At 39.0% G+C, this 25287-nt stretch overlaps 1 protein-coding gene across 1 annotated transcript in view; it reads left to right on the forward strand.

Moving 5' to 3' along the window:
• Window positions 1-25287, forward strand: part of LOC122805262 (dynein axonemal heavy chain 11-like) — a 4596980-nt gene that overhangs the window by 3249922 nt on the left and 1321771 nt on the right. The window contains exon 57 of the mRNA XM_044075350.1: window positions 25036-25218. Within this exon, the coding sequence (XP_043931285.1) occupies window positions 25036-25218 (183 nt within the window). The remainder of the gene's footprint in view (window positions 1-25035; window positions 25219-25287) is intronic.

Genomic DNA, 25287 nt, shown 5'->3' on the forward strand with positions numbered 1-25287 from the left:
ATTTATTTAACATTTGTTTAATGGGAAAGTCACATTCCCTGCACTTTCTTCCATCAGCAACATGAATGGATCTCCCTTGCCCACTGAGAGTACCCTAACAGTCAGAGAGGTTGTGGCTAATCCACCATCCATGGTTGCTGTATGGCCAACACCAATGAGATGTGAAGAAAAAGCTGAGTTGTCTGAGGAACCATCTTTGGCCACAGCAGAGCCACCCAGCTGCTGCTGAGGCAAATTATCAGGCTGCTGTGCTTGTAAAGCCTGCTTAAGTATCTTTTTCTTTTTGTGTCTGGAAGAATGTTTGACTGAGGGACCACTAATCTGTTCTATGGTCAAGCCAAAACAGGTTCTTGCTTCCCAGGGAAGTTTAGAAGCAATAGTTGTTAAAAAGAAAAGTAGGAAAAAATAACTTTTCCTTCAAGAAACATGGTAAAAAAACACTTTAAACATTTCCCTAACCCCAAAATGTAAAATAAACACTCTCCATAGGAAAAGAAGTCTTAAACAACTTTTCTCAACTTTTTACCACAAAAGTAAAAAAAAAATGCTCTCCTGTGTAAAAGTACAATAAATGTCATGAAACAGTCAAGAGAAATACCTTTTTAGCTTAAAAATACTTATTTATTTAAAAAAAGTAACCTTAAACAAACTTAAAAGTAATCTGGAAGTTTTTTGTTTCCCAAAGGAACTTGTGTGCTCAGCAGTGGAACAGTATTAGCTGACCATCAATCCTCAGAAGCCTGCAGAGGAGTGTTTTTTGTGGCAGGAAAGCTTTGAAGCATTGGCACCCAGCACAGTCTTTAGTCAGCTCAACTTGAACTGACTACCAGTTCTGGTGCACAGAAGGTGCTCTGAAGCTTTGGAAGCTGCCCAGCTGTTATATTCTCTACAGGTTATAACCCATATAGTGATGACAAGCTGCTTCATTAAGTAAAAAGAAAAATGAGTGCCTCGTCAAAGCCTTCAGGGAGATAAAATCAACCTCCCCAAAAAAAAAAAATATATATATATATATATATATATAAACAAACTCACACACACACATACAAGCATACATACATAAAAAAGTCTCTTAATTAACAGCCATTTAAACATACGCAAAAAAGTCCCTTAATTAACAATCATTTAAACAATCAGGTAATTAAATCAAAAATCTCCAATTCACTTCCATATTCCATATTAAGACCTTAAAACCAGATGGCCTTAATACAGAAGTGAGTTGGAGATTTTTGATTTGTTAAACACTTGATTATTTAAATTATTGCTAAGTATTGGACCTTTTGTAGACACACACACACACACACACACACACACACACACACACACACACACACACACACACACACACATATATATATATATATGAGTGATTATATATTATTTGTTTTTTGTGGCTGATTTGATCTCCCTGAGGGCTTTGCCAAAATGCTAGGGATTTTTACTTAATAAAGCAGATTGTCATCACTTGTGTTCTACATCATTGTTGATAACCCATACAGCTTTGGCTCCTTCAGCAGTGATTATTCAAACATCTACTATTACTATCTACCATCCAAAATTTACTTAAACAACTGTATGTCGTGTATGTTGCACTTAAACTTTAACAGTAGATGCTTAAATTTCTCACTATTGCAGTGGCCTTTAGGGTATATGGGTTGTCTCTTGCTCAAGACACAACAATCAGCTTTGCAAAGCTCTGGCTGCTTCTCGCACTTCTACTCTGACTACTGGTTGGGCAGCTCTGAGGAGGGAAGAGTGGAAAATCTTCAGGACTTTATTGCCTTAAAGTAAAGAAGTAGCATACTCATCCTGAAGTAAACAGACAAGAAATAACTCTATATAGATAGATAAATACACAAAACACATTAAATAGACTGGAGGAGGTTGGAAGGGAGAATGAGAAACTTTGATTGCAAGAAATCTGGTATATCTACCATAGAATATCCCTCTTTACAAATCCCAGAACTGGCATCTGAAAAAGTAAAGGGTGTAGATGCCAAGTTCAGACTATTCTGAAGAAACACTGATTTTCTCTTGTGGAGTAAGGCTAGAGGGAGCATGAGGATCATTAATGTCATGCAACCCAAAAATCCAGAGAAAATGTCTTGCAGATACCAGGGTCTGATTTGAGACACTTGGGAAGAACCGTTGAAACATTGTTCCTTTCCTTGAGGAAGAAAGACTTTTCACCAGGGCAGAATCTGGCAGACATCCCATGAATAGTGGGAAGGGATAAGAATAGATTTCTGAAAGTTGATTTGAAAAGTCATAAAGAAAGAGTAGAAGATTCTGAACAATTGCTAAGCTCTCAGCAGCCATGAACAAAGTCTGCAAAGATTATTCAGTCACTTAAATATAGATAATACCTTTAAGTCTGACATAAGCAGACTGGACACAGGCATTTTGTGAATACCCTTGGTGCAGTGAAAAGGCCGAAGGCTGAGATGGAGAAATGGTAATGTAAACCAGACATAGCAAGTCTTAAAAATGCCTGAATTGTTCACCAATGGAAATGTGATGCTAGGCATCTGACAGGGGGCAGCACTTCTATTACTCCCTGAATAAGCATCTAATGCAGAATGGGAAGAAGTAAGGAGACTTGGTTCACAGGGCAAGGAGGAATCCCCTGGAACTGAGGGAGGAATTCCCACTGGCAAGTGTACCCCGCCAGATTACATTTAAAACTCATTAGTTTGTCACAGTTTGGTACCATATGGCATGATGAAACCTCAGAGATATGGAGATATTGCAAAGTTGGAATGGGGAAAGAGCCTGAACAGACAAATAGTCATGCTGACTGGAAGGACTGTTCTTGATTTTAGAGGCATTTCTTTCTTTCTTTTTGGATCCTCCTTGTCATTGCTTTTAAACTCCTGTTTAATGGTTCCTTGCTGCTTAAATTGCTTATTGAAAAGGGAAGCTGAGGAAGAAGGGAAGTTTAAAGGAAGGATGAAATATTTGAATCACCCTTTGAATCATCTTTCCCCTTTCATCACAGTTATTCAGCTCCTCAGATGCAAAAGGGCGAAACAGAGCTTCCTTGACTATGAGAGAATTTAACATTTTGATTTTAACATATTAGGAAGGTTATGAAAATTAAGCCAATCCAGTATTTTCATTGCAGATCCAGAAGTAGCAGCTCTGGAGACAGAATGAGCAGCATCATAAACACAGTTTAAAATGTGCTCAGTGACATGAAAACAGATGTTAGTGAGGCATTCAAGGAATGTGTAATCTCATAAGATGAAAGAGTAACACTGAACTTTTTATTGTTCTTAAAGATAAAGGTACATACTTTAACATATGAGCATGACAGTTTAAAATCCTGAAATTTAAAGTAGCAGAAGAATATACTTTATTTCCAAACTTGTCAAAATTTTCCTATCCTTGTCAGATGAATGGGGTTAGCAGTAGTAATATGTCTAGCAGAAGCACTTTTAGAGAAATTATTTCTGGATCTGCTATGGTGTCAGAAAACAAATACTAATGAATCCAAGGTATCCTGTATAACCTGTCAAACTTCCTGGGGCAGAAGGTTGACTATTATTTATATAGGAAGCAAAAAGAAAAACATTCTCTAAAGTAGGAAAAAAGAGAGAGTGACCAGCTGTACATTTAGGCATACCCAACTGTAACAAATCATAATACATTTTCTGCACCATAGGAAATTAATACTGTTTCCTCTGAGAAACATCTTTCATCTCAGCTAAAGTCTTAGAAAAAGATGAATCTTCAAAAGGGAAATGTAATAAACATATTTTCATCAGAATCAGAAAGTTCAGGATGAGAAGAAATTCTAGAGATCCACCTGCAATGCCTGATCTGATTAAAAATGAAAGTCAGAAAGAGACGTAACTATTTTCTTTTTCTTGCATTAAGAAGTGGAGGGCAAGGAAAAAGTGTTAATGAGCTCTTTGGCAAATCCCAGTAAATCTTCCTTGTCTATAGAGATGGAAACAGGAAACTGGAAGGCTTTCTCACTATGTTCACTTTTCTGAGGAAACTCCCTGGAAAATGACAAACCCATAGCTGGCATATTTGTCCCAAATTCAAGTGTCCCATTCCGGCTGAGTTAAGAACCTTCACCTGAGACTGACCATAGTGGTTATCCCTTGCCTGCTAAAAGGCATCCCTACAGATGTAGAGGACGTGGTATCCCGTGGTCTTTGGTAGCTGTAGGTACAAAACCAAGAGTACTGGGGGGGGGGGGGATGAGCAGACAATGGAACAACAAACAACCCAGCAGAGTCACCCAACAGTGGCTGAGGCAAAATAGGAGCTGACCTGATACCCAAAGACTTCCTAACAACTTTCTTTTCCCGGTGGACATGGAGACAGATGATGGTTGCTCCATGAGTAAACTGAGAATGAAACCTCAAAATTGGATAGTAGAGCCTGAATGAGTCAGTAAAAGGTAAGGTTAAGAACAAGTGGTATAGAGGTAGGTAAACTGCAGACATTTCCCCACACGCATAGTATCCTGCTACAGAGGCACAAATAAACAGTACCTGAAGAAAAATTCTGTCAAAAAGTAGAATTGTTTTACACACAGAAAGTGCACATAAGTATTTACACATAAACACCCTTAAAAATGCAATGGCACTTCTAAAAACAGTTAGGTTTCTAGTAAAACACTATGTTTTAGTCAGAAAATCACAACATTTCCTCAGAAAAATAGACTAACCCCAACAGGGGACATAGCTGCCCAGTCTTGAAAGATCACTAGTTTACGACAGTTTCACAGAACCTGTCATAGTACTTCTGTTTGTCACCAAAAAAAAAAAGATTGGAGGATAATTCTGCCCTGTCTTTATATGGTGCTGCTATCGAGTTCCTGATAGTGTGTGGAAGGCACCCTTAAGCTTTGAAAGCTGGCTGACCCCAAGATGTAGGACCCAAACAGCTTAAGCTGTTGTAGAAAATCTACTGTTAAGATAAGTTTATTTAAACAACTGTATTTCTACTGTAGAAAGATCCACTTCTTCTGGTCTGCCCATACGTTTTCATGGCAGTTTGATTGCTAGATAGAATATCAAGCTGTTTAACTCCCTATTTCTTGTGACTCAGTCTACAAACTATCCTTACAAGGGCTGTCCAACTACAGATTTTTATATGAGCATCCATTGTTGTTCCTTATCAACAACCCCACATAGAGTGTTGTGAGACTACGTTATCCCTCAATGTATTCAGAGCAATGAACTTCTCCATTTTAACAACATTTGAAAGAGGTAATGTGAAGAAGCCTTCAACAACTCTTCCCTAGCTGCTGTCAGCATTACAATTACATGCCCTTTATGTCTGTCTTTGATCTTCAGCTTGCAGCACTAATAGCATGTATTATATACCTTCTTTATCAAAGCATACAAGGTACCATCAATATTTAACATTGGCTGCCTCCTTTGAGTACTAACAGTAGCATTATACTGTTCAATAACCCCAGAATCAGCAATATTGATCTCAGCACTCATTTCTACACTGTAACTAACAATGCAGGCAACCGACTTTGAACCTAACATGCCTAGTTTAATGAAATAGCATGATGGCTGCACAAAACACCATCGTGTCCTAGTATCTGTTTTTTTTTTAACTGCCACCATTGACCTCTGTACATTACACATTATGTTGAACTTCATATTTCATGTACAATATATCTGACAGATACAAATATTCATATATCCAACTGATCTATCCCACTGCTTCCTATATACACTGCATATGTATGAATCAGTATAATCAACAAATATGACAGCTGTGATAATCTCTAAGGATCAACCATCATTAATCACCAAAATATGCTGTACCTCAACTACTGTACCACAAGTAACTTTAGCTTTAAAACTATCAGCATAAAACACCTTAACACCTTAACCATTTATTGTGTGTGTGTGTGTGTGTGTGTGTGTGTGTGTGTGTGTGTGTGTGTGTGTGTGTGTGTGTGTGTGTGTCTGGGTGCTGTGATAAGGCAGCTTACAGCAGCAAACTCCTTACTCCTCCACTCCTGTTTGGCCTGCATGACATATTGGATGGTGCAGGGGTGCAGCAGTAGCTTTGTCGCCTCACAGCAAGAGGTTCTCTGGTTCAATTCTTGGCTGGAGTGCATTCTGTGCAGAGTCTGCATGTCCTCCTTGCATTCATGTTGGTTTCCTCTGGGTGCTCCTGTTTCCTTCCATGTTTCAAAGACATGCTTCTGGAGCATTTCTCCTCAGGCCTCCACTGAAAATTGGCTTCGTTCCAAGTCGGATTTTCCTGGTAAACAAATGTTAAATAAATAAATTTTATATATCACACACATAGATATATATATATATATATATATATATATATATATATATATATATATACATATACAACTCCTGTGAACATTGCCTCAAGCTCACTGTCACTCATGGCCCCCTCAGTAGGCCCATAGCTATGCTGTCCTTGAAGCCCTCTCTTCACCCTTAAAACCATGTGCATTTCTGAGCATTATCTACCATAACTATACACACCCATGTGTGCCCATGCTTCTGTTCATCATTATCACTGGGGTAGCCCAGTGTCCATACTATATCTGTGGCCTCCACTGTATCTCTATCCCTATTCAACCCTGTATATTGCATAATCAAACTAACTTACTGTATTGCATTGGCATCCTACTTTTCCCAGACATCACTGATCTACAACTATTGACGTTCATCATATTGATTACTGCAGCAGTAGTTTTAGCTATATGGGTTATATCTTACATAGGATATTACAGCTGGACAGCTTCCAAAACTTCAGGGCACCTTCCATGTGCTCAAACCATCACTCTGAGCTGAGCTGATTAATTGATAGATTTTGGTACCAAAACCTTCAGAGCTTTCCTGCCACCAAACAGTATACTCCTCTGAGGCTTTCAAGTATCGATGGTTGGCTTTTGTTTTTCTTTTTCTGGGCAGATAAGTTCCCTTTACAGAAAAGAAAATATTAATTTAAAAAAATGTGTGCTTTATGACACTTACCTGTTCAGGAAAGATATTTTAAAGTTAGGAGTTTGTGTTTTAGGGACTATATTGAGACTGTACTTTTAAATGAGAGAGCTTTTTTCCCCTGCCATTTTAAAACTTGTTTAAAGGAATTAAAAACCTCTTTTTTCTGAGGAGAAAGTGTGTTTATTTTACTTTCTGTATCTGTCAAAGTGTTATAAAATGCTTTTTACTGTAATTTTGTGTGAAAAAGTGACTTTTAGAGATATTTATGTTTTATCAGCCTTTGCTGCTTTTTTTCCCAGGAAAGAGTTACCGTTTTCAGTTTGGTCATGGAACAAACTATTGGTCCCATGGTTGATCTTTCTTCAAGCCACAAAAAGAAAAGGTTAAGCAAGCAGTCTTTGCCACTACAGCAGACTAGTACTTTGCTTAATCCACTTGTGGCTGACTCTGATTTAGCAATTAGTTGTATCTCAGACCACTCATCTTTTACCCTGGATCCCACTGGTGTAGCACCTACAGCAACTATGGACTTGGGGTTAACCACATTCTCTGTGGCTGTTGGGTCCCCTCGGTGGGCAAGGGAAAGCCACTCTTTTTGTTCCGGGGAGAGGGAACAGGGAAGGCTTCCCTATTTTTCTCAGAATGTTGTGCCCATCCCTGATTGAGCTGCTTCTGCCATTAATACCACTTTTGGCCCCATTTTCTTGTCAAAAAGAAATAGAAAGCTAAATATGTATCTGCTTCTTCTAAAATGTCCTACTGGCTCTGGCTCAGGGTTTAATTCAGGCCATTACTCTTTCTTATAATGTTGTTTCTGGTAAAAGACAGAGAGATACCTCTTTTCCTGAAGAGATTCAAGATTCTGAATACCGACAGGAAGATGAAGGGGCAAATATAAGGTTTTCTCCTTGGATTTCTGATTCAGACTCAGAGAAGATCTCAATTTCTGATTCTCCCTGTGGGGGGGGGGTCTCTTTCTCTGAGAGTATTTCCAGAATGTGCCAGTGTTTTCAGTAGGAGAACACTGAGATTTCTCAGATCCTCAGAAGACACTATTTGCTCCTACAGAAGGAATTTCCAGAACCTTCACCCATTCCTACATTTTTGTTAGCTTTTGAGGATATGTGTGTTACTTCATGCAATGTGCCTGTTAGTCAGTCAACTGCCCATAAAAAGGCAGTTAGAATGCATAAAGTTCCTCTGTATTTTAAGTTTTTATTTACTCTTTCAAAACCTGATCCAGCAGCTGTAGCTTTAGTTAATATTACTGCTATTACACACAGTTAATTCCTGTCCTACTCTTTCTGATGAGGATGGGAAGATTATTGATAAGTATGGGAATGAAGTGTATGTTCTGCAATTTTGATTTTCAAGATTTGGAATTGTCAAGCTCACATGTTAAAGATTGTTCTGATGAATTGTGAAAGTATGAAGAATGTTTTGTCTGTAGATTCTTCTTGTGCTCAACACCTCAGTTCAAAGAGCTTTTCTTCCATAGGAAAAAAATAGATCTTTATCTAGATCAGTTTCTAAGGCTTTCCACTCAGACTTCAGTCAATGCGAGGGAGTTCCTCAGGATTATGTGTCTCATGGCATCTATGATTCTTATAATACCCCTGGAAAGACTCCAAATGAGAAAGATACAATGGTATCAGAAGTCTCTTTGGTCCTAGCATCAACATCCTTTGTCTTTCAAATCCCAGTGCTGGGGTTTGTCAGAAGAGAAATCACTTGGTGGAGACAGGAAATATCCTTAAATCTGGGTCATCACTTCTCCCTCCCAGTTCGATAGAAGTCATTCACCACAGATGCCTCAGGCTTTGCTTGGGGAGTAGTTTCAGTAGGGATAAAAGTGCAAGGTGTCTGGGACACCAAGAACAGATGCAAGCACATAAATATAAAAGAGATGCTTGCCCTGATCAAGGCACTTAACTCTCTGAATCATCATTGGTCCCTCAGACCTCTTTAAATTGTTACAGATAATGCCACAGTCATATAGTACATCAACAAGCAAGGTGGCACCAGGTCATCTGCCTTTTGCAGACTAGCCATGTTTGGTTGGGATATAGCTTCTCAGCCCAGTCTTATTCTGCAGGATCCTACATTTCATTAGAAGCAAAACTGTGTGGTAGACAAGCTGAGCAGTTAAGTGCCAGACCCTCACAAATGGAAATAAGATCGGGGGGGCTTTGAGATTTATTCCATCTGTGGGAGTTCCTCAAGTAGACCTTTTTGCCTCTGAGCAATCAGCTGACAAGATTCTGCTCCAGGGTCCGTGCAAGAAGGCTTGGAAGACAGATGCCTTTTCTTTTCCTTGGACAGGAATATTCTTGTATGCTTTTCCACCCTTTCCACTGATATCCTTGGTAGTTCTAAAGATACAGAAGGTATCTTTGAAGATCATTGTGGTGTCTCCCTTCTGGCCCATGTAACCATGGTTCTCCCTTCTTTTGGAAACAGCCAAGAGCAGCTAATACAAGCATTTTCACAGAATGAATCTAGTCACACAGGTACAGATGTCTTTAATACACCCCAGCCCCAATCAACTTTAGTTTACTGCCTGAATGATAGAGTCTTAATTCCTTTAGTCACATGTTTACTAAGGACATATAGCAGGTACTATAGGAGATAAGAAAGCCCGCTACTAGAAAATCATATAGCAGTAAATGTAAAAGGTTTTCTAGTTGGTGACAACAATGTAGCCATCATCAATTCAGGGCTAGTTGTTCTTTGGTTTTATATTATTTGTTTGAGTTACTATCCTATGTTTTTTTTTTCTCCTCCATCAAGATGTATTTATTGGCCATTTCAGCATGTCTGTCCATGGAACTTCATCTTTCAATGCATTCTCATGTCAAAATGCTTTTGAAAGGGGTTTTGCATAACAGGCCTGGTTGACTTAAGGTTCTTAACATGGAAAATAGATGTACCGGTTGCTCTGACCTCTGCAAAAAAGGGAATCTGATTTGGAAGCCCTTATGGTGAATCACTCCTATCATGTTCCACAGAGACAGGGTTTATTTGAGAACTAACCCTTCTTTTATGGCTAAACTCGTATACAAGTTTACTTTTAGCCAAACTATCCATCTCTTGTTTTCTTTTTTGAACCTAAAAATGAGAGAGAAAGGATATGCCATACCATGGATGTCCACAGAAAACTCAAATACTATCTTTTCAGAAGTAAAGGTCATTACATCAGTTGTTCATTTCTTGTGAAAGTAAGAAGAAGGAACAATCTGTGTGAAAACATACTATTTCCAAATGGTCATATAAGGCTATTACCTTTTGTTATACTTACCACAACACACTATTCCAGACAGGGTCAATGCCCACTCTACCAGGGCCTTGGCTTCATCTATGACTTTTTTGAAAGAGCTGGATTTTAGAAGTATTCTAAAAGTTATAACTTTGTCCTCTGTACATAGTTTTACAAAGCACTATAAGCTTGATTCCTTCTCTAGGTCTAGATCAAGCTTTTATAGGACCATTTTCCAGGGGCTTCTGGACTCTTCTCCTTCCACCTGGACCTTGCAAAAGGACACACCATAGCTGTATGTTTTTTTCCAGAGGCACATTGGGTATTAAGGCTATAGATCATATTTTAACTACAGAGTTAGGAACAAAACTAAAACTAGTTAGGGGAAAAAGCCCAGATTAGTGACATTTTTTTTAAATGCTGATAGTATTCATTTCTAATTTTAAGAGGGATGGAACAGAAGTTTGAAAAAAAATTAGGAGCATCCTTCCAAAATCAAGGCAGTTTAGAGGTATAATTCAGGCGCAGAGAAATACTGGCACACATATATGTATGCTTTATATCTCCATGTTTCCACTCGCTACAGGGCTCCACCTGTTGCAAGAGAGTCAAATTAACTCTGTTATGGCATGTTTTGTGTATTTATACTCTGGATCACTGCTGTGCTGACACATGTAGAGGATGTGGTAGGAAATCACCCTGAGGTTGTCAGCTATGCAGGATCTGGCAATAGTGCTGTCTGATAGACTGAAATGCAGTCCCAGGATACATTGCACTGCTGGCTTCACAAATGGGTGATCTTACACCAGTTGAACAGGATGACAGCATGACCCACCCACAGCTAAGCTACGGTATTTAAACTGACTAACCTAGCTATTATTGTTCTCTTATTGCTCTGTGTTACAGGAGTTATGCTGCCGTTGTTCCGTTGGTGCTGCCAGAGCCAGAGTCATGCCTGTAAGGACAGTTTAGTTCTTTTATTTGCAGGAATTATGCTGCTTCTGTGTGTGTGTGTGTGTGTGTGTGTGTGTGTGTGTGTGTGTGTGTGTGTGTGTGTGTGTGTGTGCGCGCACGTGCACATGCAAAATGCCCCCTTAGATACCTGGTGGTTAGTGTTATTCATGCTCAAACAAGTGCCTGAATTCTCTACCCACACCACCACTTGTGATTCAGGGAGTTGAGTCCACAGCTCTCAACTGTCCAGATTTTCACAGAATATTTGGCTCAATCTTTTGGTCTGTTCCTCTTAAAATTTGTGGTTTTCTGGCAAATCAGTGAGAACTGAATTCACTAAATAATGATAGCCATTTAAGTTTCAGTCTTCCTATCTTTCAGGAAACACATGGTAACACAAAACACTTTATTTTAGCAACTAATATTATACAAGCAATATTTAAAATGTGTCCCTGGTTTTGGGGTTTTGTCCCCCCAAATACATTTTGGCTTTTTCCAGATTTCTTGTGCTGTGAAGTTGAGAGATTTAGTTGAGTGTCAAGTGGATTTTACAAGGAGCTGAGAGCTTTGGGGGAAGAGAAGTTTAGTGCTACTTATCCTAAGTTGTTTGCATTGTTAGTAGGACAACAGGTAGTATACTTGCTCTTCATGCAGAAGGCTGTGGGTTCTACTTCCATAGTATGCAGATGGATCACTGATGTTGTACTGTAAAGAGAGTGGATGCTGTAGTCCTGTGAATGTTCTCCTTTAGAGCAGCTACCTAGTAACTATGAACCTATCATCAGTTTTACCATCCATTCCCCATTACAAAATTACTAGCTTATTTTTTAATGTAGCACAGGCAATTTATTCTTCAAGGGCACCAGGCACTTTATTTGTAAATGAAACAATGAAATATAAAGTTGTTTGCTAGCAGCAACCTCTTCATTAGTTACAGATCCCTTCAATGTGGAATTATTTAGATGACTTACTTCTGCAGAAATTTTGCATATTTACTGATATTGGTGGATTGTAATGACAGAAGTTCGAGTGGGCTTTTATGGTTGAAATTTCCTGAAATGGGTAGTTTTTTCATTATTGGTTCATACATTTTGTTTCATTGCTTACTAGAAGACTGTTGCAAACTACAAATTTAAAACACATTCTAACAAGTGGTGCTGTATTATACAAGGAATATAATTTCATGCAATCAGGTTATACAACCAGGAAGGTGAATCAAAGAAAGCAAACATGTATGTTTGCTCACATGATGCAGGAGATCAAAACAGGGAAAGAGACCAGTCCCCCTGGATTCAGTGCTGAGACTTTTTCTGTTTGGCATATGCATCTCAAAAGTAAAAGGAAATACCAAAGGGCTTTGGCCGACTAAGTTTCACATGACTGCAAACTAGAAACAGTTATTGAATCCCCAAATGACTTAACCATCATGCAGGAAGGTTTGTCCCGAACAATAACTGGTGACAGAATCATGAATTGAAACTAATGTCCAAGAAATACATCATCATATCCTTTGGGAAGTCATCTAATCTGGGGAACTGCCAAATTAACAATGCCCCCTGAGAACTAACTCAGTTGTTTGGCATTTGGGAACTTGTGTGTACAGTGACCTAACTTTTGACCAACATGTGCCCAGAGTCATAAGAAAGTCTTTCTATATTGCACAGCTTATAAACAAATTGATTATGACTAGATCTAGAGATGTTATTGTCTCCCTTTACAAAGCCCTCATTAGGTCAATCATTTTGTATAATGCCTACTGTGGCATGTATCTGTCCAGACCCATGCAACAATGGAAATACCCACAGAGATACCTTGCTAAAGGGATACAAGTCCTAAACAATAGGTCTTGCATGGACCCCCTCAAAGATTTATCACTATAGTCAGTATCCTACAGAGTGCTTAGAGGTGACGTATCTGGCATACAAGGCATCCTCCAACCTAATACAGATGGACCTACTGAACATCAGCAAGTCAAATGGCATCAGAAATACTCAGTTCAGGTATCTAAACTGAATGTTGTGGAGAGATGGATATATATTACAGAGGCTACCACTGTTCCAGAACATACTATCCATTCAAGTAAAACAAAGCTCATCCCTGTCCATATTCAAATGCAACTTGGATCTAAGGATGGGTAATAGAAAATGTACTCCAGGATTGCCCCTCGTGCCACTAATGGATAGAGGCAGTTACTAAATGCTTCATCCCTTACATGGGTCCCCTCAAGTTATCTATAGTATGATCACATTTATTCTCACTAGGGCTAATATACAATTATCAGCCATGGGATAGGTAAAACCAATCAGAAAATGTTAATCCAAGCACCAAAAAGGAAATTGGTTAAGCTTAAAATGTCCTCCAGGTGAACCTATGTTGTGGTAGTAAATAGTTTTGAAAAAATTACCCTTTTTAGATCACTAAGTGCCCCTCTCACCCTCCACCCCCCCCCCAAGTCTTCAACAGCTTCCAACACCCTCTATACTTAAAAAATAAATGAATAAAATACTGAAAAATGACCCACTATGCTTCTCTGCTATGCTGGCCATGGGTCCCCTGGAGCTTTGGCCCTTGGGTGACTGCAAAAATTGCCTCTATTATCATCACCCACTGGTTATGCAGATCCATTAGGAGCCTAGGAGAATGCTGTCTGATGTCCTAGCCAGCCCACAGTATACATATAACACTTGGGAAAAATCAGTAGATGTGTAGGGTTATACTCTGAGTACTGGATGCAACTATCTACACTGACATGGAGATGATTGGTATGCTGCATGGCTTCATGATGATGTCATTCAGCAGTATCTATGCCTCCAGGAAGCAATGGTGTCCTGAAACAATACTTGGATTGACCATCTGTAGGGGGGGTGCATCACAGTTAGCAAAGTTTTTACCAAAGACACTAGGTAACACACTCTGCCACCCTACATTGCTGAAGGAGATGGCACAGACCCTTCAGTGACAAGACACTTCAGTGGCAGACCCCAACCAGGTTGCTATGCAAGTACTGCCACATCAGTGAAATGAGAGGGCCCCTTGTCCCACCACTTTCAGTCATCACAGTAGCTTCACCGCACAATCATATTCTGACTCACCTACCCTGTCCACAGAGTAAATTATCTCTGACACAGATGTCTTACCTTATACAAGATCCAAATCTTCACCTCCACTGACCTGTAAATCCTCCCTGATTTTGTTTTCAGCAGTCTCAACATGTACCTAGGCAAGTGTAGAAATGATAATGGCTGTGACCCACACCATTCTCCATCCTGTGTGGTGTAAGTGGAGATGTCTGACCATGGTGACTTAATCATGCACTACTCAAAGTAGCATTTAAATAACACTACATCCATCAATTTGTCCTGTGTCACACTTCACTTCAACCATGTACTTGTTAGGAACCATAGAGTTGTTCTAGTTGTTGTCAGTTTACCTGATCTACTATATACTATGCAGAAAGCTTTCTTTGTGCAGTGCAACTGCAGAATTTTATTTGACAGCATCAGTTCTGTCACTCTGGAAACATGAGCCACAAAGATTATAGAAAATGATGAAGTTTATATCACATGGGATCACCCATTACCAACAGTTCAAAAGATAGATGCTAGAAAACTGGATATAGTGGTCCAAGAAAAGATGAAAAAAGTAGCATTGATCATTGAAATTGCCACATCCGGTGACTACAGTGTGTTGCATACAGAGAGAGACAAAGTCATAAAATATCAGGATTTGCAGGCAGAAACAAGAGTTACAGTTTCAATAGTAGTAGGAGCAACAGGTCTTATAAAAAAGAATCTACAATAGTATTTAGATATGTTACCAATCCAATGTAACTCCATACAAATTGCAGAAGGAACCATTACTGGGCACATTGCGGGTGCTGCAAAGAGCACTCCTGGCTGTTATCAAAGACTGAAACAGTACTTATTTCATGAACTTCAATCGTACCTTGACTTAAGAATGGGGTCCATTCCCATCACGGTATTAGAAACTCAAAAGACTTGGAGAAATTAAAAAGGAGGATATACTTGTGGTGGCTGTAACAGGGATTGATAGTGTATTTCCAGAAGTTCACAGGATTAAGGACTGGTTTGTCTGCTTCATCAAAATCATGTTATGGAGTATGAAGCATGATAGATACAACTTGCAAGCAATAGCTGGGGTATATTACAATACTTCCACAAATATGGCTGGTCAGTGGAACCAAGCTTTCAGCAGACCAGACACTCACTCTATAATATTCCTAGTTTGTGCATAGATGTTTCTTTTGATTGTATTTTGTGGGTTCTTGGAGTTTCTTCAGCCAGGGTTCCAGGGGAGTTCTGCTTCACAGGAAACACAGTTGGGGCATACGGGGAGAACAATGGATGTATACTGTCTCGGTGGCTGTAAGTTATGTGCAATGTGTTGTACTTACCTACTAAGTGACACTATGAAATATCACTGTGCAGGAGGGAGTGATACAAATTACTTGAATGTCGTATGTGGAAATCATAGGCACTGCCAGTATATTGTGTAGATACTCTATCAGCGTCTGCATTGCAAACTACCTGGAATTTAATGAACTGGTAGCCCTTCCTGTTGATATACTGCTCTCTGAGGACACCAAATAGGGTCTTTACTACCACATGTGTGCTGTCTCTAGCTCCCAGCACTTCAGGGAGATGGGCAGTATTGTAGAAGCCACATATGGTGGTAGATGTCTCCCTTGCAGTATTAGGAAAACAGATTGCTCATCCATGTGTAGAAGAAATTTGTTAAGAAATGAAATTAGTATTTTGCAGGCTGACACTTGCAATATACTCAAGGTATTCCTTATTTGCCTTTGAAAGGTCTGTGAAGCTAGAGTAGTAATAGCTACACATACAGTGGTATCCACTAATACAAGAAGATGCACACATTCTTTCATATGTACTTTTTGGGCTGTACATGCTGGCCAGTACCCATATAATATCCTTATCAACTCATAATCATTCCATCAGCTGCTGGTCCATTAGATTTTGGTATGTTATCCTCTCCCTGTACTGTTCCCGATCATGCTACCTGCACTCATGTCATATCCTTCAGAAGGGACTCACGGAAACAGATAGCTGGTGCCAGAGCAATGGCCTGAAGTTAAACGCCAAAAAATGTATAGTCATACCCTTCGGGAAAAACAAGGTAACCCCAAGCTACCATATAGGTGGCAATCCACTAAGCACAGAAGAGGTTATCAGGGATCTGGGGACCCAGGTTGACAGTGGCCTTTCTTTTGACACTCACATTGCTAAAGTGGTTAGAAAGACCTTCTACATTGCCCACCTGATCATGAAGGGATTCACATCCAGATCTAGTGAGGTCATTGTTCCTGTACTTCTTCACTTATCAGACCAATGATGATGTATCTCACCCGACATCTGCAGCAATTGGAGAGACCCCAAAAGTTCCTCACCAAAAGGATAAAGGACTCCAAAATCTGTCATATGCTGCCAGATTGAAGAAACTCCAGTTCTATTCAGTCGCATACCGTCTGCCTCAGGTGACATGTGCCTGACATACAAGGCCATGTCCAAGACATGCTCCACCTCAAAAATCCAAATCCACCAAAACCACTGCTGGAGGGATAGATTTATCACTCAGAGACTCCCTATGCTGTGGAATAAAATCCCGGTCCATGTGAGGCAGAGCACCTCGCTGACTCTGTTCAAGAGAAATCTAGACCTGTGGATGGGAGATCGTAGGTTTACCCCGGGAATCATATCTGTGTCACTGCTGGACAGAGGCACAACAAACTAATGGGCACAGTATTTTTTCATATAAGGGGTGGTGTAAGCCACAAAAATTTGGGCTAGGCTTATAAATGCCTTAGGGCAGATAGCCTAGTATAAACCTATGAACCTATGAACCTATCCCCAGATGGAGACTAGTGGTGCTTATGTACATTAAATACTGTCATGCTACAGTCACTGCTGCTCCAAGCATTTTCACCAGCTGCAACTCCATACATTTCAGGGTGCTTTTTGCATTTATACATGTTTGTGTAGACCCTCATTTGCATCTTATTATTCAGCCTTAACATTGTGCCTTTTCATAATTGCATTTTCTGTACTGTAGTCAGCTGGATGTCAGATACTGAGCCGCCATGTTGTTTTTAATAAAAGTTACTAGTTTGCAGAATCTAATGCTAAAACCTGGGATTTACAGAGTGATTTCTGATACCTAGAGTAGTTAGATAGGGGATTTGACAAAAATTCTCCAAAACTGGTGTTATCAAAGGATGGTTTCTTGAGGGCAGGGGTGATCAAAGCCTCTTTCAACATGGTCAGAAAAGTGCCCAACCTAATTAATAAAAATACAGTCTGTGGAATTACTCAGCCCAGGGCATCCAAGAAAGATTTTACCAGCTTGGCTGCATTCAGGTCCAGCCTCCAAGTAGTTGATTGGAAACCTGAGATCAAATACATGACCTCGAAACAGTTAGTGTAAAAAATGCAGTAGCCCAAGACATACAAAGACTAGCCATCATTCATCTCATTCTCTACCAAAGCGAGCTTCATGTCTAATCTAGACTAACCTATCCATGAAAAATCAAGAGAAAGTCTCACATTTAAAAGCAGGAAAAGCTTTCTGGTTAGTAAAGCAAACTAGACTTTACAGTCTGTTCACCATCCAAAGTAGTATTTCTGGTTACTCCTTTTGAAAGAAATCTTATTGGATTAGGGCAATATTTATTATAGGTGAGAACCTACTAGTAGAATTTCATGTTTATCCAGCATAAATATATTCCTAAATAGGTAGGTATTTATTTTATGGTGTTTCAGCTTTTTCCCATCCCTACAAAGGGATGGATCTGTTGCTCAGAGAGATACCAGGCATATATGGCATGGAAAGTCTGACTGAGAGTATCAGACACTACATGGTTATAGGCCAGCAGGATCTTCTGTACAATTTCTGAGAGGAAGATAATGAATTATGGAAGACAGATCACTGTTTGTCACTTGAAATACATTTCTAAGTAGCTCACAATCAAGTGAAAAACCTAGGAGGAACTCTAGGCTAAAAGGGAGAAAACAACTGACAGACCAAGAAACTGGTTCTACCATCACGTCAAAGTGGACTACTCTGAGTTAGAAGATCAAGTCTAGATATGCCTTTTTTGATAAGCTAAATAGGGAATTAACTGAACAAAGTCAAGCCTGTTCATACTAATCAAGATTCTTTTTTAACAACCATGAGCTCGTTTTTGACAGAGATAGTGAGCCACCAAGAAGGATAATCCATTTGGATAGACTTAACACTGAGCTGAGGAGGAATTGACATAATTATTGAAGGAAAATTGTCGCATTATTGGGTAGATGGTATAGGAATAGAACCTCAAGTTTGTTCCAGTATTATCAGCATACTCAGAAAAGTTGGGCAGGCCAGAGGAAATTTAGACAATTTCAAGTGAACTCTAAAATAATATATTATACCTGTTGTGATTCCTTAAGGTTCTATTTTGGGTCCCTTGCTGTTTTAACATGCATGTGCTTCCCTTGGGAGATACTATATAAGGGAGAGGTACTTAATAGCATTGTTATGCTACTGATCTATAGCTCTACGCCTCCATTCCAATGGCATCTGTGTCTGCAATAGATGTGATAGTAAAATGTTGAAATACATCATTGACTGGATGATCATTAATTGGGTAAAGCTTAACACCTTCAGGGCAGTTGCCATGGCTAGTTATGCTAAGTTTAGCTGTATTTATCCTTAACATTATTTGTATTGGTAACAAACTGAAATTTATGTCAAAGGTGTGAAGTTTAGTGGTTATTAATGATGGCAAGCATGGACAAAGGTTCAGCTGTCATAAAATACTGCTGTTTCCTTGAGAAAATTGTCCTTGTTAAACATATTATACCATCTTTTCATGGCTCTGTAGTTTTGCAAGTCATGGTATCCTCCACTTTGGAATACTTCAGTGACCAGTATCTGAGGCTACCAGCTTTAGAGCTAGATCAGCTGCAGGTAATGGACAACTCTGGGGCCTGGCTACTTGCAGAGGCACCCTAATGCCATCATATTCTTCCAGTGCTGTGTAGTCTTCACTTGCTGCCAATTAAAATGTTAATCTTTTAAAATGTTCAGGTTATGGTTTACTTATCCTACATAATATAAGAGATCACTCCCTACCCCAATCCTATCCCTCCATTCAACAATGCAGAACTAGTAATAGGCCTACCAAAAATAAATAACCACAAAAGCATTTGTATCATTGCCCTCTACATCCCTCCTGGTAATAACACCACTACTGTTGAAGAAATTCTCTTCTGGACCTCTACCAGTATTAAACTAGAAACCTTCATATTTGGAGATGTAAATATTGATTGGAATAAAATCAACAACTCTAATCCCACCATATCCATCAGTCTATTTAACTATACCCAACTAACTAACTCCATTACCAGACCCAACAAAATAAACCCCCAGGTACCACGCTAGACTGGATCCTAGTATGCCATCCTAATAAAGTCTTAAACTCTGGCATTATACCTGACCCTATAGGAGACCATTTGTGAGCTTTCATACACCGAACTACCCACTCCTTTCCTCACCTACACCAATATATTCACACACATAACCTCACAAACTTTAACCCCACTACTTTCTCTGACTCCCTAAAACAAACAAACTGGAACCCCCTAAAACCTCTTCCATTAGACAATGCCATAGAATTTTTCAACTCAATCTTCTTAAACATCCTCAACTCCCTAGCTCCACCAAGAGCAAAAAGAGTAAAAACCAAGACTGCCCCATGGCTAACCAAAGATACCAAAAAACGTATGCTACAAAGAGATAAATCCTGGAAAACATACCATTAAAACAAGCAGCCAAAAACTTTTCTTAAATATAAACAACTCCACAACCTCACTAAAAAACAAATCATCAGAGACACAAAATCCTACTATATCAAACTCCAGTCTAACCAATCAAAATACCCCAAACATTTCTGGAATTCCATTAATTATTTTCTCATCCCAGGTACCAAAAACAACCCCTGCCCTGACACCAGCAAATCGGATCCTGAAATAGCCTCTCTATTCAACTCCTTCTTCACCAACTCCATAGCAGAGCTGATCAAGACCTTCCCTAACAATAACCCTTCCCCTCAACCTATCCAATCTTCCTCATCCCCTACACCATCCTCTGCCCCCAATCCTCCTCCAATATTTGAACTTAAACCCATCTCAACCTCCCACATAAAAATATAGTCTGTAAATTAAAGTCATGCTCCAATGCCCCTGACAATATCCCATCTTCCTTCCTAAAAATAGCCGCAGATCCCCATTAGCATCTTGATCAATAAATCCATGCAGGAATCTTATGTGCCCAAATTATGGTGTGCTGCCTTTATTCTACCTCTCCATAAAGGAGGCAAACACAATCGCATCTCTAACTATCACCCCAGAGCTATCCACTCCCCAATCTCAAAACTTCTGGAAAATTCATCCACCTTCAGCTTATGCCATTCCTAGCCAATCACCAACTAATCACTCCAACCCAACACGGCTTCCGACCTGGCCATAGTACTATTACTGCCCTTCTCTCCTTCTTAGACACAATAAATCTTGCCCTTGACTCTGGAAAAATAGTATCAACAGTTCTACTAGATCTGTCCAAGGCATTCAATACCATCTCCCACACCCATCTCTTGAACCATCTTTCTAACCTTAATCTCTCCCAGAATACCTTATCCTGGTTTTCAAGCTACCTCTCTGACAGGTCTCAAGCTGTAAAATGGGGGAAAGGCACCTCAACCTTCCTTCCTACCTACACTTGGGTACCCCAGGGATCCATACTCAGTCCAATGCTATTCAACATCTTTATTAATGATTTCCACAAAGCCATACCCAACACCAAAATTGTGCAATATGCAGATGATTCAACTTTAGTCTGCTGTGCCTCTAACCTCTCAGAGCTTCAAACAGTGACCCAAACTGCTTTCTACACCACTGATAACTGGATGCTCCAAAACTACTTTTCGCTAAATGCCAACAAATCCAAAATACTATTATTCTCTCACTCAAAAGCTTCCCCTCTTGATAAAAAACTCGTTCCAAATTATTAGCCAAAACAACTCTACTATAGATGTTGTTCCCTTCGCTAAACTACTTGGGGTTACTATTGATGAACACCTAAAATTCGACACTCACATCCAGCAAAACATTAAGAAAATTCATATAAAATGTGGTATGCTATACAGAAACATCCACTTTCTCTCTCCTTCCACCAGACAAACTCTCGCTACTACCTATCTACTCCCCTCACTAATGTATGGTGCTCTTCTACTAACAAACTTATCTGCCTCTCTCTCCTCCAAATTGGAAGTCTGTTATAATAAGAATTTTAAATTTGCAACCAAAGCCAAATTCTCCTCCCATCATTGTACTGCCCTTCATTTGTTAAAATGGCTTGAACTCTCCAACCATCTAGACTATCTCCAAATTACTACAGCCCACAGACTAATTTTTCAAACTACTAAGTGCCCAGCACTAACTAACATCCTTCAACCTTACACCCCTCAGAGAACTCTAAGATCTACTCACCAAAACCTAATCACTGACTGCAAACCCAATCGTTCTGCTGGTCAGTTTCTTCTATCCTTATCCTTAGCTAAAAATGGAATTATTTTCCTTCCTCTCTAAGGACTTGTGAAAACTTTAAAAAGTTTAAAACTCAGCTACATTCCTACCTTTCCTCTAACAGGAAATGCAACTGCACTCTCCCCACATAGCCTAATAATCAATCCACCCCTTAAACTCCTGACTAACTCTGAGTACACGGTAACCTAACATAAATATACATATTGTAAATAACATAATTGTACGTATTATAAATAACCCATCCCACCTTTTTTTTTCCTCTCTTTTCCTTCTAAGTGTTTATTCTCCCTCTCAATTAAGTTACCACTGCCATGCTAAATATTTAGATACTATGTAACCAAAGAATTTATTCCTGTTCTCTAGCATGAAATGAAATTGTAATTGTGTCTTCTTTACTATGATTGTATATGTAACTAAACTATGTAATGCAGAGCTTTTCTTCCCGGCTTCCACTGAAAATGTGCTCCCTGAGCCCAGTGGACCTCCCCAGTCATCAAACTGGAAATAAATAAATAAATTATATATATATATATATATATATATATATATATATATATATATATACACACATACATATAATATAATATAATAATATAAGAGATGTTAACATAGTATCAGCCACCCTGTTCCCTTTGCTCAGTCACCAAGGCGTTGATAGTGCTGCCCATGGTGTGGCTTGAGTCTTCTGAGATTCTTTTATTTGTTTATCAGGAATGTGTCTGTGGAATCTACTGTCATGGTGGTTTTGAGTATCCCACTGCTAAGCTGCATTACAACCTAATTATTTAATTAATTGATCATTAATTGATAACCCATTATGCTACTAATTTTAATATTTTGTTTTTATTATGTTACTGCATTCTGTATTGATTTAAGATTTTATTTTTATATGACGTGGCTTTTCAATCAGTGTGAATTTGAACTACCCCTACTGCCTCCACCGCGACAGATTTTACCCTAGCTAGCTTCATGGCAGCCTCAAAATTTGCCTTTACTTATTGTCTGACTAGCTTAGAATCATGCAACAGGATTAAAATAATAGGCAGCTTTTTTTTCTTTGGTGGCTGCACTGAGCTTTACAGCATCCTATTCAGAGTTAATGAGTTACAAGGGTAAATATATGGTATTCTGAGTCCCATTACAGCAATAAATCACTCACTGAATTTTGCAATTGACACTTCATAGATGCTGTATTAAGTAATGGGCAGTAGGGCCCGAAGTCCCCTACATGGGACATGTGAGGAGCTTGATCCAAAAGTTTATCAAGGCTGCTTACTTATTTTTAATATGTGTTGCAGGTCTCAAATTCCCATACCATATCGAAATACACCTCTTGCTTAGTAGCCTGCAAATGGCATCAAGCTTATGGGTATCAAACATAAAGATAGAGGTCCATCTCCCTTCTTGGAATTATTTCAGCCAAAGGTATTGTTTGGCCATGCTTGCAAAAATTGGTCACTATCCCAGGAGACATCTTTGAGGATACTGTAGATGGTCCCATTTACCAACAAAATATTTTAACAGAGATCGAGAGATGTTTAGCTGGAGAGAGAGAAGGGGGGGGGGGGGTAAAAGGTCCATAATAAGTTCTGATTCTGAGCCTGGTAACTTCTGTTCAGTTAACGGCATGGATGTTTAGTAAAGCTAGCATGAGGTGAAGAAGGAATGCAGAGGCTCCACATACTTATCTTTACCCAGGGTCAGAGAGTGGATGACACACAGATTGGTTTGGATCACGTAGGTTTTTGTGGAGGTGAGAATTTGAAGTGGCAGGCTGACTGGGAGAGCGGGTGTGATGGGAGGTGTGCTAGTGTTAAGGCAGGCTTGTCCCTGTATGCCACACCTCTCTTAGTGCAGTAACATCTATGTGCAAGGGTAGGTAAGACTGCAATCTAAAAGGGGGACACCCACCTCTGTTAGTAGCAGTATCAACTCCCAGGCTTACACATAATTGCTTCTAATAGGTAGACTTGCACCAAGGAGTTAAGCTACCAGGAGAAGGGTACAAGACCAGCAGGATCAGGGTGATGAGTCACATTTGGGAAGTAGCTAAGGAGAGTGCACTGCAATGGAGCATAAATACAACTCCAAGCATAATAAGTGTTTGATTTACAATAATGTTATAGAGTAGACACATTACTGGCAAACTAGCTTGAGCTAGTCTAAAAACCTGAAAATGGGAAGACAAATAACTGTAAAATAAGTCCACATTAAATATTATCAGTGAATGTAGAGGCAATGTAAATTAAATCACCTCCAAATTAGGCAGAAGTTTAGCTCAGAAAAAAAAATTTGTTTGGATTAGTTCATTAGATTTTATAACATGTAGCTACATGAGCAAAGAGTTAAAACTTAAGCTGGATATGTCAACAAACAAGCACTGTTATTTTGAATTAAGAAATATCAGATTGTAAAATTCATACAATAAGGACACATAAACAGAGTACATTCCTCTCCTGTATACCTGCTGGCCTACTTTCTTATGCAACAGAGTATGTTATGTAAAATAAATTCATTGATTTTTTTACAACTACCTAGTAACCAAAATGCAAAAAATAAATACAACAAAATATTTATAAACCAGAGAAAATTTGAACAACTCATTTGTGGAGCTGGAAAACAAAACAATTGGCTACTTCACTTCTATATGCAGCATACTATGCTTTATTTGTACTATTACATTGTGATACTCAGTGAAGAAGAACTGGATATTTTAACAGAATGTGCCCTATCACATAGCTGAATTATTCACTGGGGCATGATTCAGCTGTCTTTCAATATTCAAACCCATAACACTGAAGTAAGCAAGAAAGACCTCACTTTTTAACATGCCACAGGGCATACAAGATAGAAAACAGCGAGTAACACTAAAATACTTAATTTCTGTCTGTTATGTGCCTTGTGACTGCATATTCTTTCCAGCTTTGAAAGATTAACAAAGTGAAAAGACCTACATGACTATATCTGCCCTGTGTTCAGTCATAAATTGCTCCATTAAACAGCTTGACCTTTGCAAGTACTATCTGAAATTTGCCAGAGCATTAAAATACTCATTTGCTTAAGCATTATTTTCTGTAACTGCAGGTAGCAACATGAATATTCTGCAGAATCCATTTGCAGTCTAAGGAATTTTTAATTATTTTTTAAATCTGTATATTTATTCACGTATAAGGCAGGTAATTACATTAACTATGTAATATCTATGCTGCAGTCCTTATCTGTACTTCAGAATCACTTTTTTGTTTTGTAGGTGGATGATTTTCTACAATCTCTTGTTAACTTTGATAAGGAGCATATTCCTGATGCCACCATTAAGGCCATAAAGGAGGAATACCTCAGTGATCCTGAGTTTAACCCTGAGTTTGTACGCACAAAGTCACTTGCAGCTGCTGGACTCTGTGCTTGGGTTATTAATATCATTCGATTTCATGAGGTAAAAAATTACAGGCAATGCTTAGGTAAAGATTTAAAAACATTACGATTCAGTTCAGAACAAAGATGA

The sequence above is a fragment of the Protopterus annectens genome, chromosome 6.part1 (genome assembly GCF_019279795.1).
Source record: "Protopterus annectens isolate FY-2018-M chromosome 6.part1, PAN1.0, whole genome shotgun sequence".
Lineage (NCBI taxonomy): Eukaryota > Metazoa > Chordata > Ceratodontiformes > Protopteridae > Protopterus > Protopterus annectens.